This window comes from Mustela nivalis (genome assembly GCF_964662115.1).
Source record: "Mustela nivalis genome assembly, chromosome: 8".
Classification (NCBI taxonomy): Eukaryota; Metazoa; Chordata; class Mammalia; order Carnivora; family Mustelidae; genus Mustela; species Mustela nivalis.
In genome coordinates this window covers 25,428,177-25,444,097 of record NC_139027.1, presented here as the reverse complement: position 1 = coordinate 25,444,097, position 15,921 = coordinate 25,428,177, and the positions used below count along the sequence as shown (strand labels likewise).

Below are 15,921 nucleotides of genomic sequence, written 5' to 3'. Positions count from 1 at the left end.
TACAGCTGCCTGCCTAGAGTCTCCCAGGCCACAGATGGCACAGCACAACTCAGGAATCACCCAAGGTGAGGACAGAGACTTGGAGCCCAGGAAGACAAAGGTGGCTGGCTGCAGTTTTCAGGTCACATTGCCAGGAAGGAAAAGTCTGCATAGAAAGAAAGCTCCAGAGACCTAGTGTCTTTTCTGAGCATTTTATATGTGGTTTCCTCATATAGGAAAGTGCTTCTCAAAAGTAACAAGGGGACCAACCCCAGGGTCTAAATTGAGGGTTGTAATAGGTAGTGTTCTCAATGCATAGTGAATTCTTAACAGAGTTCTCAGAAGGGTATTACCTCATTAGTAAGGCCAAAGTAGCCCTCAACCTTCATTTTCAAATGTGGTACCCTATTTCTATTCCAATGTAGCACTTTTTAAAAATTAAATTCATTAAAATTTAGTTCTTTAGTATCATCAAACATATTTCATATGCTTAAGAGCTACAGCACTAGACAATGTAAGTTTATAAAAAACTTCCATCATCACAGTAAGTTCTGCCCTAGATTAAAAGCAGCTCTTGTCCTACCTAATAAAACTTAAAAGCTGCCTCTACAAGCAACAATCTGTTTTCAGTTAATATAACTGCATCCCAAAACAAAATAAAAAATATTTATTAAAATACAAAAATATCAAACACCCAAAAGAAGTAAAAAAGAAGTCACATTGCCTGGCATCCAACAAAATTTTCTAGGCAAATAAAGAAGTGATCATATAAAATCCATAATAAGGAAAAAATAATCAACATAAACACACCAATATATTTAAGATGCTAGACAAAAACTTACACATTTTAGATAAGGAAAAGGAAATACAAAAAAGAACCAAAAGAACTTCTAACAAATAAGACACTACAGAGGAATAGATTTTGAAGACAACAATATAAATTATCCAGAAATTATAAAGAAAGGGGAAAGAAGTTGGGGGGAAAAATGAATAGAGCTTCAGTGACCTGTGAAAGAACTCAAAGAGACCTAATAAAAATGTATAACTGGAGTTACACAAAGAGAGCAGAGAAACAGGAAGAAAATACTTGAGACAGCATTTATTAAAAAATAATTTTTTTAAATTTAAAAATTCCAAATTTGATGATATCTATAAATCCAGAGTAAAGAAAGTCAACAAACACACATCATAAGAAAACTATAAGGTATATAATAATCAAATTGCTTAAAAGCAATTAGAGAAATTCGTAAAAGCAAATATACTGACACACGACCTTTATTATTTGAAAGCAATATGGTGAAAAGCTATGGGAAGTGGGTAAAATTATTAGGTAATTTTGGGTTACTTGTTTTTATTTTTATACACATTGATAAAATATATACACACATATAAACATGCCACCAAATATGGCTAAAGATCATAAACATGCCGTAAAGGACTAAAGTACTACTAAACAGAGGTTAAATTCAGCACTTGCATAATTTCTAATATTTGCTCCGGATGACTCTCTGTTGAACTTTTTAATAAGAGTAGTATTTTTATAAGGCAATCAATTTTTTTTTAAAGATTTATTTATTTGACAGAGAGAAATCACAAGTAGCAGAGAGGCAGCCAGAGAGAGAGAGAGAGGGAAGCAAGCTCCCTGCTGAGCAGAGAGCCCGATGCGGGACTCGATCCCAGGACCCTGAGATCATGACCCGAGCCGAAGGCAGCGGCCTAATCCACTGAGCCACCCAGGAGCCCCAAGGCAATCAATTTTTTAAAGCATGTAATAAAGGGAAGTATTTTTTATTCTTAATGACTGAATATGGCATTTTAGAAAACACCATTCCTTTATAGTAAAGATAAAGAAAAATGTTAAATTTCCAGTTATTTGGGGCGCCTGGGTGGCTCAGATGGTTGAACAACTGCCTTTGTCTCGGGTCATGGTTCCGGAAGTCTGGAATTGAGTCTCGCATTGGACTCCCAGCTCGATGGAGAGTCTGCTTCTCCCTCTGACGTTCTCTACCCTCATGCTCTCCCTTAATCTCTCTCTCAAATAAATAAATAAAATCTTAAAAAAAAAAAAAATCTTCCAGTTGTTTTGCAATAATGTCTACTACTTTCCCATGATCAAGTTAAGAAACCACAACTGAACTTCAGTACTCTTCCCCACTTGTCCTTTTTTTATTTAATTAATTATGCATTTTTTTCTTCACCATGTAGAAGGAACAATTTCAAGGCTATGATAGAAAAAAAAGTCTGTAAAATCAAATTTTCAAAAAAGTTTAGTTGTACGAGGATAAGGTAGACATCTTCAAATAAGAACAAATGTTATTTATGCAGCTATAATAATACTCTAATATTTTACTGGATAACTTGTAAAAAGAAAAGAATTAGAGTATTATATACACACTTAGGTTAGATGCAGTGATTAAAGCCAAGAAAGATTCTTTTCTACCTTATTTTCTCATAGTAATCACATCCGTTCTCATGGTTTAACCTACCTATTATCTCTGTGTGGTGACAACTATTCTAAGCTTAGATTTCTATGTCCCACTGATAAATAGACATGTTTTTTTCTGAGATATTTACTCCTAACTTCCTACAGTTGTAAGCTTAGGTATCTGGATACAGACAGAAGCATACTTATATTTGTATTAGAATGCAAACATTCTTAAATTTCATTTATTTTTTAATCTGACAGCATACATAAGATCAGAGTACTCTGAGGGGCAGAGTGTGTGCCCTGCTTTCTCTTATACCCTCAGGGCTGATTACTGTGCTTAGACAAAGAAGATACTCCATCAATTTATCACTGATTTCATTCACAGGACTTCTGAGAGGCAATAAAATCAAACTGTCTAGAGTGGATTTGCATTCTGCCACCAAAAACTGTTTTTATTTTAATAACCTATATGCCCTTCAAAGGCATCATCTTAGAATGGCTTAGAATCATCACCTTAGAATATAAGCAAGAACCTATGGGAAAATTTCTGTTTTTTTCACTACTACAAACAGTAAGGTCACCAGTCAGATCTACCTATTTCATTTTCACTGCTTGACCATTCATTTCGTCCTGAGATCTGTAAATGTCTGTTCGAGTCCTGTCATCCCAACTTATAGCCTGCAAATCATCTAAGACAGCCCTTATTGCAAGAAAAGTCCATCACGGCTTCCTAAGGCTTGTCAACATTTCCAACTGTCCATTCTGTCATTACCTCACAGAACACACACTACACCAAAAGAACTATGGGTGCAAGAATGTATTGTACATTTTGTCCCCTTCATCAGCTTCCTACTCATGCTTCAAAATGTGAAGATACACTGACCTTCTCTGTTCATTAAATGGTTGCTGAGTGAGTAAGACAGTAAAATAAAGTTACAAAAAGTAACAAAATTCTCATAAAGTCCAAGAAAAAATAATACTTAAATCTGACTTGCCTGACACTCTGTCAAGAACTTCCGACAATGTGGTTGAGACTGGCAAATGAAGTGTTCGGAACTTATGGCCTGCTCCATACATTGGATGCTGGATGACATGGCTTGTGGCATTAATTCTACCTTTATACAGCTGAAAATTCAAAAGAAATCAAGAAGTGTTTTTTTTTTTTTTGATACATATACCACTATAAAACAATTTCAAAAGCAAAAAAAGAAAAAAATTTAAAGGCACACAAAATATACAGGGTTGTTTTTGTCTATATTTTAAACTGTGGCACATTTGGTATTTGCTTTATTGGTCAACTTTTGTACCAGCGCCACTGTACCCAATAATTAGTCACTTCTCCCCCCAACAAATTATACTCTTCATGGTAGGGTATAATCAGGCTACTCATCACAAGGAGGGTAATCCAAAAGAGATTTTATAAGACCTATTATTACATATAAAGGTTATTCTAGTTTCAGTTTGTTATGTTAGAAATTAAGATGCAGAGGTGACTCTAGGTTCTGATATGAAATTATGAAATATCTTTGCACACAGCTAATTATTAAAATTTATTTAACTGTAAAATACTCACTGGACAAGGAGACTGAAGAAACATTGTCACTTTCTCATCTTCCAGCATCAATTGCAAAAATAATCTACGTATAAACCCTGAAATGTTCCCTGATGTTGGAAGGTTCCCTCTTTGAGGAGATGTCTGAAAAAGTTCACAGAGAACCTGGCAAGTAAAGAGATTTAAAAAGTTAAGTGCACTAATTACCTGCAGCTTTGTACTTTCTTTTCCTTTTTTTTTTTTTTAAAGATTTTATTTATTTATTTGACAGACAGAGATCACAAGTAGGCAGAGAGGCATTCAGAGAGAGGAGGAAGCAGTCTCCCCGCTGAGCAGAGAGCCCGATGCGGGGCTCGATCCCAGGACCCTGGGATCATGACCCGAGCCGAAAGCAGAGGCCTCAACCCACTGAGCCACCCAGGCACCCCAGCTTTGTACTTTCAAGAATAAAAAAGACTATCCTCACAGAATATTCCTGTGAATAAGAGAAATCATAGGGTTTTCATATAATAAATACCTAGCATATCCAAGTTACCTTTAACTTTAGTCAGTATCCATGTGGTTACAATACAACAAAAATTATGGGGATAAGGGTATTAAAATATAACACAAAGTCTTAATAAGAAGCTGAGAGATGAAAATTAAGCCAGAAAGCAACAAGTCACAAAGTTTTATGCTATCCAGAGGCACAAGCCAAATTTTCAAATACTCATGGCCTTGGTTAAAATTGATAACTTAACCATTTCCTATAATTAGGCACACTAAGCAGATATAGTTTCACAATAATTACTCTGGACAGCAAGATATCTTGTTATTCTTCTCAATAAATCATTCCAATTTTTTGAAAATTATTGTAACTATCCCTCTAGATTATAATAAAATCTGTTCTGAATAAGCACTCTAAATTAGGGAGTTAAAAAAAAAGCTGATTCCTACTTATTGGTGCCTACCAGATCACAGCAGGATCTATGGTAGTAACTTTATATACATATGGTATTTGTCTCAAAAACAATCTTTGAGATAGGTATTTATCATTCCCATTCTACAGGTTAAACAACCTGATGAAAAGTCAAAACAGCCAGAAAGGAACAGAATCTGGCAAAAATCAACTAGAATAGAATTATTCTTTTTTTTTTTTTTAAAGATTATTTATTTATTTATTTGACAGACAGAGATCACAAGTAGGCAGAGAGGCAGGCAGAGAGAGAGAGAGAGGGAAGCAGGCTCCCTGCGGAGCAGAGAGCCCGATGCGGGACTCGATCCCAGATCCCCGAGATCATGACCCGAGCCAAAGGCAGCGGCTTAAGCCACTGAGCCACCCAGGCGCCCCTAGAATAGAATTATTCTTAAAATAATCCTAGCTTTCAAGATTTTGGCCCCATGGACTTACTAAAATAAAGTCATTTCTCCTGTTTTGTCAAGAGTCTCCTATCTGAAAACTACCCTCATGGCTGCTTCATGGCTACTTCATGAGGCTTCATGCCTCATGGCTACTTCATTAGAAGCAAACCAAGAGTTGTAGCAACCCAGTTACAACAATGTACAAAGCCTCACTGCAGATGATATGCTCGATGACCACCCTCGAGTGGTCACTTGTCTTTCAGAAGCTGAAGTATTGTTCTTCTTGGCTCGTTCTTTTTACTGGATGGGGGCAGGGGCTGGAAGGGAAGGTGAGTTTAAAAGGAACAATATGTCAATTATAGCTAGAATCACCATGAATTTGCCCATTATCTCATCAAAAGGCGTATGTGACACTTGAGGGGAGGAGGGAGCAGATATGGTCAGGACTTTAATTATGGTTTAAATTTCTCAACTAATTTCATTAGTGTTATTTAACAGTGTATTAAAATAAGATGCCTAAAACAATAAGCCAATTTTTCTAATCTTACCTGGGCCATCAGTTTTTGATTATTAGGGTGGCATGAAATGCACTGCAGAAAGAATGCAACAGTCGCATTCTCAATTGCTGTCCTCTGTTGAGTGGTCAATCCTGTTGGAGCAGCTGAAGAAAGAGAGGCTGATCTTGCACTAGTTTGCTGGGCACCTAAAGTATGTCCTCCAGAAGCCGACCCAGAGTGACACAGTAAAAACAGAAGTGCTGTCCACAGTGGATTGACTTCAGACCCACCAAGCCAGTCTTTCATAACATGGCTACTGCCAACTTCTGTCAAAAACCTAAGAATAGGAGCAACCAGGTCTGCTGTGATAGGCATCTTATTACATTGCTGTGCAACATGATGCCGCCTGAGCTTGTCCTGGGAAATATCTATTGACTGAGCAATGCTTTCTGAGTAAGAAATGTGACTAAAGCAAAAACTAGCCAGACTTCTCACAAGAAGAGAAGGCAAACCTGAGTCCAATAATTGTTTGATCGCTTCTGGAGATTGAGAAGACGAGGCAAGGGTCGCCAAATGTGATTCAGTTAGTGCAAGAGGTGCTTGTGCATTTTTAGAGTCATCTGTTAAGGATGAAGTAAGATCTTGCTTTTTGCTATCATCAGTCATGGACAGTCTGTGATGACACTGCACTGGAGGAGGGGTAATTCCCATCCAGCCCATGAGCAAAGAAAAATAACTTGGGTGTATATGACACATGGAGCAAAGTAGACTGTCAACAGCTTTCTTCAAAACCATATTGCAGGGAAGAGACATGGACCAATTAAAAAGTAACCTAGGGGAATAAAAGATGCCAGGTTAACACTACATATGTATCTTTAGAAAGATGTCATTGTTTCTAATACTTCTATATGAAATCAAGCTATACTCTATAAAATTGTAAAATCTATAAAATTATACATTTTATTTGACATAAAATATGACACTGTAAGATTTCAGGAAGACAGCTTGTGATATATATTATTTACATATTTAAGTAGACAAAGTTAGACTTGTAAAAGGAGTAAAAAAAAAAAAAAAAGGTCTATATTAAAATGGCTCTACCATTCTCTGTGTGACCTCAAAAAAGTCACATAAAGGAACATTGAAAAACTGTACAAAAGAAATGTTTAGATTGAATTTGATATGACTGATGGCTTAAATTTACATGTGCAAATCAAAAACTATTAGGGAGTTTCACTAGTAAGTTCTGGGTTATGCCAACTAAGAAGGCCAAATATGAAAATGACAGACTATCTAAGGACCAAAGGCCAATCATTTAAGAGTCATGAATTCCTCAGAAATAAATATGATATTCTATTACACACTTAGCACTTATCAAGCAGTAAGTTCGGCAAAGCTTTAGCTGATATGGTAAAGAAATGTAGGTAAGTGGAAACTTCCAGAAGAACAACTGCATCAGATATCTAAAAAGTAGTAAAAAAAAAAAAACTAACCATAAAAACTCTCTGAAGTAGTAACTCTTTCCAAATTTCTAGCTATACTTTTCCTCCCTAGGTGTACACTAAAGATAAAAACAAAAACAAAAACAAAAACTGATGGGTTTGGGGCCTGGGTGCTCAATCAGTTAAGCATCTGACAACCAGATCTCAGGTCAGGTTTTGATCTCAAGGTCATGAGTTCAAGCCCTGCACTGGGCTCCAGGCTGGCCATGGAGCCTATTTAAAAAAAAAAAAAAAAAAAAAAATTCTGGTGATGAAATTTGCAAAAAAGCATAAACACTACTACAAAGTGGAGGAATACATACATTAAAACACTCTGTTTTTAGGTGGGAAAAGCAGGCAATGACATGATTATAAATTAATTAAATTTGTGTGACACCTAATACAAAACTATACCTCACTATATTCAACTACTACTTTCAAAGTATTATTATTACCCAAATAGGCATATAAAATACTGTTTCACCAAGTAAAAACCTATAAAGCTTTATCTAGTACTGAGGAAAAAAAGGATTTAAAAAGTAATACTTACTCAAAGAGCTCTCGGTCCAGCAGTGCTGGTAAATCATACTCTACAAGCAGTTCGTAACTATGCCAAAGAATGGCTGCCACACAGTGAAGATGAGAAGGAGATGGCATGAGAAGACCATACTCTACTGTGGAAGAGTTAGGAGACATGTAGCTCATCCGACCACTTCTCCTCATAGCAGCCACTCTTGCAGAATCACTGACCCATTTTAACAAGGCCTGGATTCTTAAAAGAAAATGAATTCAAATAACCAATTATACCACCATCAACATTTAATCTGGATAAATATCACCATTACATGTGAGGAACGTGTATGTGAGAATAATACACTAACTGTTTTCAGTAATTTTAATCTAAATTAGGAAGGGAAAGGAAGTTATATAAGGAGAAAGAATGTGGTAGTTCTAGTTTGTCCATAATCTTACTAATCTCAACTGATGAAAGTGTTTGAAATAACATAATTTTACAAATTTTATAAATACTGATTAATTTCTTAACTCATTTGTTTAAAAAAACCCACAAACCTAGCACTATCTGAAATTATAGGATACAAAGCTTAACAAATTCACTCTTGTAAATTTTATTTTGTAATGAATCCACACAACTGCAAGCAGTAATCTGGTGCTTATTCTTCACTGTGCAATACAGCATGTGCCATAGCTCTGGCCCCCAACTATTAAATACCAGTAGTAGCCACCCATCCCCCTTCACTGTGAAAACAGAATAAAGCCCCAACATATGTACTTTTTTTTTTTCAAGTGCCACCCTACCCTCAACACCCTGGAGCAGGAGGCTACTGACTGAGAACAATACTTTTGAAAGCAGTAAGGCTTTGGAGTTTATGTAAAATACAGAAAATGGGATAAGAATTCTTAAAACATGGTGTTTATATTTTTGTTTGTTTTCACATTTCTAGTTTAGATCAAAAGATTCTTTGCTTCCGGGTAAAAGAAATGGGGGTAGTAAAGTAAATAATGCTAATTAATTTTGTATGACAGAAAATTAACAGAAGACAGAAAAAGAGAAGAGAGATAAGCAATTAGGGAGGAGTAAGATTTTCTCAATCCATAGACACCAACAATCTTCTTCTTATGTCAGTTCTAAAAGTTACATTTTTTAAAAGTATTATGCAGTAAAAACAACTTTGTTCACAGCAATTTTCTTATGATAAAAACCATAAAACTATTAAAGAATCAAATAACTGTAAGAGATGTTAAGAAAACTGTTCCAGAAAAATATTTAAAACTCATTTTTTATATTCTTTTTAACCCTATTAATCACTATAATTCAAACTTGGCACAAATTTCTTTTATCAAAAAATTTTTTTTTAAATTTCTATTTTTAAATAGAATGACCATGTAATTTATGTAAGGGAAAAAGCTTAATGGAAATCAGCTTATTTAATATTTTGAAGTCATGATGAAAATAAGCTTACTTGGTTAAATGTCATTTAAACATTTTTAATTAGAAAATATGAAAGCAACTAGCCTAAAATAAATAAAAGCCATTACAGTATCAGTGGTTAAAGTATCAATATTTACTAGGCTTCTTCCACGCCTGACACTCTACTATATACTGCCAAGACTGACCTATGTAAATCTTCCCTTGTGAGTGATGGTATCCTGACTCCTCAAACCAAAAGCTGGATTCAATGAACTTGGTCACTCTAGTGACCAGGCATATAGCAGCTACTTAGTAAATACTTATGAGTTAAGTAACCACAAAAATTAATAATTTGGTAATTTATATATAAATTAATAAAATCTCTAATGTTCTCAAATGCTAATCAATATATTAAAGGATGACATAACTCAGAAAACAAAAGATCATTTGTTTATAGAGTTACGTACACTATAAATGTTCTTCTGATATAAAGGATATATATCAAAGAAAATGCCAAATCATCACTCAAAAATTTACCAATAAAAACATGTTTCAAAAATACTTGGGAATTCTTACCAATTTGAAGGTAGAAGACATCAAGGAAAAGAACTACATTAGTAAAACTCACCTAAAAATTACCTACACTAAAACATCACTAAACATCTAGGTGAAATGTTTAGATGTTATTTACTTGGTATGATAGTGTTTAACTTTGTGGTAGGAGAGAGAAAAATGCAAAGTCTAATGAAAAGCTGTCAATGAATATTATAAATAATAATAAGCAATCAAAACAAATACTATTATCATTGTCAAAACAGTCTTCACACCTAATATGGACACAATATTCCTATATTCAGATAGTTAGTAAATACTACCGAAGACAGAAGTATGATTATGAGATCATTACAACTTATAAAGATCTCATCACAACACTGTTCACAGAGAAATATCTAGTATTTTATTTCATTCCAATGAAAACATAGCATTAAAAATTCTATTTGAGTTCAAATTTGCTTAAAATATGCCCACATACATAAAGATTTATGTTAAATGTTCACAAAAATCTCTAGAAGTAGTATCAGGTAAAGCACACCAGTAAATGTGCAATGTAATGAACAGTCTTATCCTTTATGAAATGCTCTAAGGAGAAAGAATTACAAGGAATACTGACTACCATGTGATTGTGTGTATTTGTGTCCATAAACAAAAAACAAGATCAACGTATACCTGTCCTTTGTTCCAGGATCCTGAGTTGTTCCAAGCTGGTAAAGAATATCTATTGTAGAATCGGAAGAGAGTCCATTCAGTCTTCCAAAAAGTAAAGGGCTGTTCAAATCTTGCCATAAAGAACCAAAAGAAAGTTTGTTCAATCAGCAAATGGGATAAGAAGATTTGATCAATTTAATTTTAAATTGTTAATTAAAAATAACTCTTCTATAAATTACAACAAAAATAATAAACCAACCCCTAAAACATTGAAAACCATAAAGGCAATTAATTTCAGAAACAAGCTGCATTACAGAGATCACATAATTCAACCATCATTATTTGACAGACAGGTATAACTTAAACTATCAAAGTTAACTGTTACCTGTAGGATCACTGCCTGATGCTGCACAGTTTCTCAGAAGAATGTCTATAAGCTTCAGGCCAATTCTAGTGGACTGCAGTCCTATCTTTACAAGCACGACCTCGATGTTCGGTGAATGCATTCCGCAATATGGGGACATCAATAACGCAGCACAAGTCTGTAGCAGATTAGCAGTGGGAGCAGCTGCACTGGCCATCATTCCTTCCAGATCACTGATGTGAGTAAGGCAATGATGTAATAACCGTAACCATCCAATACTGAAATATACAACACAAAATGGCTTATGTGGTAAACTTAAGTAGCTCAGATTATTTCTGGGGTAAAATAAAACAAATCAACATGCTGTGTTTCATAAACAACAGCAATCTGTGTAAAAAAATGCTGTAAGATCAATAAGGAATTAAACACACTAAGTTTTCTCCATAACACAACGAACGATACTTAACCACTAATCCCATTTAGGAACTACATGGTTCTCTTTTAAATTAGTCAGAAAATGTTTTTATGTATCCATATATTTATATGTTTAAATATAAACTGCGCAAAATTAGAGCTGTACAAAATTATAAAGTCTTGGCCGCTTAAGAATAAAACAAAACCCTAAATTTTTTATCTGGTAAAACTTCCAACAGAACCAGTCTATAAAATCTTCAACTATCAAAATTTACCAGATGAATGTGAATAAAAGGATATATTCAAGTCTTGGTTTACTTGGTCAATTTGTAGGATTCCAAGCTAACCCTTCTATATTAATTGGCATTTAGGAACTACCATATGACGAGGTCTCTGTCCATATGGTCAATTTGTATGGCCCCGATGTATCCTAGTAACAGACACTTGGGAAGTCTTATATTAGACTGTGATCCAAAGAAGAGAAACCCATACCCATATATATACCACACTGTATATCTACAGTCTAAATCTCAAGAATTAAACACACATAAATCTCAATTTTAACCAGCCTCAAGTTCCAGTTCTACAGAATTAGTATCTCTATTGCACCAAATAAAACTATGGTATTATATAAATTACCTATAGAGCAAAGAACTTCCTAAGCCCTAAAAAAAAGAAACCACAGAATAAATAATTTCATAAAAAGCTCAGAAAGCTTTTTAAAAAAAATGAGATACATAACATACCTCGTTTTGGATACCTGATCTTCAGATGGAAGAAAGGGATTATTAACTGTTGCTGAAGAAGTGGTACCAAAAGCAGTGAGGCCCAGTAATTTAATTTGTGAAAGGCCTAATGTGCTTGCATCTCGTGGGCGATGAAGTCTAAGGCAGACGGCAGAAGCTACTTCAGCTTTTACCAGCTGAATTTTTATGTAGGTGAGACCACTTGTGACAACAGGAGTAGACAAAGGTAGCATGTTTACCCCATCTGCACTCACTTCAACAGACACTGAGGATGGGCAGGCTGTAGGAAAAGAATATTTAAAAATTACTAAAGAAAATGTGAACTGGACTTCATGGTTGAGTGGAAATCCCAGTAAAACAGAAGCTTTTAGTTATATTCACTATGAGTTTGCAAAAGGAAAATTTATATGCCACATCATACTTTGTCAATGACTTTCAAAATAATTGATTTTGGAACAATTTTCCAACACAAAATATGAGATCTACAATATAGCGGAAAGAGTATTTTTAAAATTCTAACATTCACCTAAAAAAAGGATTAACTGAAAATACACCTGTACACTCTTGAGTCTTCACAAGGAAAAAACCTACCAAATTGGCAATTGCTCTATTATTTCTACTTCACTCAGAATTAGTACCAGCAATGTGGAATATTTTATTAATATGCCATGGTTTACTGTTGTTATATCATTTGGGAAAGAAAATATAAAAAAACAAAGTGCTTTTCTACCAACTCATATTTCAGTACTACCACACTGCAGTGATTTTTAATACAGCTGAGTTAAGCTGCTTTTGCCTCTAATATTTTATTTCCCTTTCAAATTTAACAAAAACATCCAGATGATTTTATTTTAAATCATTTTCTGCTAAAATTTAAGTAGACTCAACAAAATCATATGGGAAAATTATTTCTAACATAACATGGAACCCCATATAAAAATGTAGCTGGGTGGCTCAGTCATTAAGCATCTGCCTTCAGCTCAAGTCTTGGTCCCAGGGTCCTGGGATGGAGCCCCACATAGGACTCCCTGCTTGGCAGGAAGCCTGCTTCTCCCTCTCCCACTTCCCCTGCTTGTGTGTTCCCTCCCTCGCTGTCTGTCCTCTCTATCAAATACATAAAATCTTAGAAAGAAAAAAAAAAAAAAAAAGAAAGGTAGCTATTAACTAAAATGATCTTTGAACATTTATCTTAATTTTAATTTCAATTATAAAATTAGGAGGTGACTTTTACTATATGCCAATTACATGCTAGGTTACACCAAGAACTAGACAAGTCTTATCAATTTTGAAATTTAATCTTCACTTTTGAGAAAAGTATTATCCAAATTTTACACAAATTGACAAAGTCAAAGAGATTAAATAATCCTAATTCTCACATGAACAAATGGCACATTTTATATTCAAGCCCATATTTGATTCTAAAGGCTATGTTATTTCCAGTGGAACAAAACATATCTTCAATTTCTGCTCCAATCCAGTATTAACACCAAAATGTTTTATTAAGCACAGTTATAGTAGGCACACCTAACCTAGTGATTTTTGAGAGTGAGTGTGTATGTGCCCGTGCGTGTGCAGGAGTAGGTTGGGTGGCGGGTTGGGGGAAAACGAGTGGGGGCGTTGTGGGGGTATATGCAGAGGAAGAGGAGGAGACAGAATCCTAAGCAGACTCAAAGCCATGTGGAACCCGACACAGGGCTCGATCTCATGATCTTTGAGATCATGAGCTAAGCCACAATCAAGAGTTTGCTTAACTGAACTGAGCCACCCAGGTGCCCCCAAAACTAGCAATTTTTTTATGATGAAGAGAGTTCATCCCTGTAACACTCTTCCTATCTCAGTTCCCATGTGCAAATTCACTTCAAAGCCATGATGTACATGGACCACTCGTAACTCCTTCTAAATAAAATCAATTCCTTCCTCATCTTAGATTTTCCTCTACATCTAATACTTATACTTTACTATGTAATACAGTAGTTTTTGATCTGCTAAAACACTATGAATTCACGCATTTTCCTTCTACAATTATATTCATTATATTGGTTTTTATCTAAGTGTGAATGCCACAAGTATATTAAAAAATAACAGTAGTCTAAAAAAATTAACAGTAGTCTAATTTTGCAAGTGGAACATTTCTTCTTCCACATATGCCAGGATATAAAAAGTTTCCCACAGTTCTTCGTCCAATTATTGAGTGACGTCTGACAATCAGAATTAATCAGCAACATAAATGAATGTGACAATTTCAACAATTCTGTAGAAGTCACTATGTTTATACTGAAAGAATTTGGGGATAAAATAATGCAAAATAGTATTTCACATTCCTTTATGAATACTTGAAAGAGCTGTTGCTCCTTTTAACGTAAAATTTGTTTTCTAAAAATTCTTTTGAATGGCTTACCTTGGAAAGTGACAAAACTTATCAATGAAAAGCATCAAATGATATTCAAAATAGTACAAATTGAAAAAATTCACACTGTAATATGCAAAATATTACAATAAAATATTCTTTACATGTTCTTATAATGGGAAGGGGGAAAGACTAATACATCTAATAGATTTAATTTCACATTATAGGACTCGCACTGAGGACAGGGATAGAGAAAATAACATTCTATCTACAGGTGTATAAACTAATCTCAACATTACAGCTTAATTTAGGAAGAAAGGCAAGGCAAAATTATATATAACTGAAGGATATCTGTTTGGATTTCATGAAACATTCTATTTGTTTGAAGGGAACAGCCATGACGATTCAGCTCATGGGAAATGATTTCATGGTAATGTTGAATATTATACCAAAAAAAACCTTCTAAAGTAAGCAATTGGGGAATCATAATTAAGTGTATCACTATTTGCCAAGTATTTTTCATATTTTTAAATGTTTCTCAATTATAGTTTATTTTCATAATGCTTCTTTATAAAAAATATGACTCACTTGCAAGAGATGCAAGATGCGGCTGGATATGTATCTCTTTCAGAAGCACTGCTGCAGGAAGGTGAATGGTAAGGTCGCACCAAGCCTCCTCTGGCAGAAAGATGTAGGACCAAGCAGCAGAGCGAGCTCTTCTATGGGGTGGCGTGGCCTGTAAAAGCACCTCAGCTGGTTGGGCAGTAGGACTGCTAGATGTAATTGTACCTACAGAAGAGATTTTAAATATAAAAAGAACTTCATAGAAAAAAACAAAACATCAAGAAGTTTCAAATTGCAATAATTAAAACTAGAAAAAATTAGATAAACCATAAACATACAATACTATGGATGTACTTAGTACATCTAGTGTGAGCTAGTCAACTTGCAAAGTGACAAGTTCATTACTGTTGTCTAATTTCTTGGTACTCACATGTTGAATGAAAATTAAAGTAGCAGTAACAACAAATCTAGCACAACTCTCAAATAATTTAAGTAAAAATACTATGTTCAAGAAAACCTTCAACTTGAAAAGAATCACCTTTATCTTGGTTGTCACTATTCTTGAGTCAGAAACATGAAAAGAAATATATATAAGGAAACTATGTAAACTGGGAAAAGGAGTAACTAAATCTGAGGCTACTTTAAAAAATCATTCAAAATAAGAAGGAACAAGTCCTTAAACAGATTCATATTTACAATGAAAACCGACATAAGAATTTGCTAGTTTGACAAATTGTTCTACTATTTAACTCAGAAATAAAAACAAATGTGATTGCTAAAAAAAACATTAAAAACTTGCTTCTAATCAACCAATTGTTTGTAACTGGCGTTACTTGTAACATGATCAACTTACTTCAACAACTATTTTTGCTTCATACCAGTTAAATAAACTATAAACCCATACCAAAAAGATTTAATAATCCTTGGGGCACCTGGGTGGCTCAGTGGGTTGAGCCTCTGTCTTCGGCTCAGGTCATGGTCTCAGGGTCCTGGGACTGAGCCCTGCATGGGGCTCTCCGCTCAGCAGGGAGCCTGCTTTCCCCTGCCTCTCTGCCTGCCTCTCTGCCTACTT

General features: G+C 34.7%; 1 protein-coding gene across 1 annotated transcript in view; it reads right to left on the bottom strand.

The window, feature by feature from the left end:
* Positions 1–15,921, bottom strand: part of BIRC6 (baculoviral IAP repeat containing 6) — a 137,555-nt gene that overhangs the window by 76,807 nt on the left and 44,827 nt on the right. Inside the window, exons 28-35 of the mRNA XM_082745293.1 lie at positions 14,874–15,074; positions 11,939–12,218; positions 10,800–11,056; positions 10,436–10,544; positions 7,829–8,050; positions 5,849–6,629; positions 3,981–4,124; positions 3,403–3,532 (exon numbers count right to left, since the gene is read on the bottom strand). Coding sequence (XP_082601419.1) covers positions 3,403–3,532; positions 3,981–4,124; positions 5,849–6,629; positions 7,829–8,050; positions 10,436–10,544; positions 10,800–11,056; positions 11,939–12,218; positions 14,874–15,074 — 2,124 coding nt within the window. The remainder of the gene's footprint in view (positions 1–3,402; positions 3,533–3,980; positions 4,125–5,848; positions 6,630–7,828; positions 8,051–10,435; positions 10,545–10,799; positions 11,057–11,938; positions 12,219–14,873; positions 15,075–15,921) is intronic.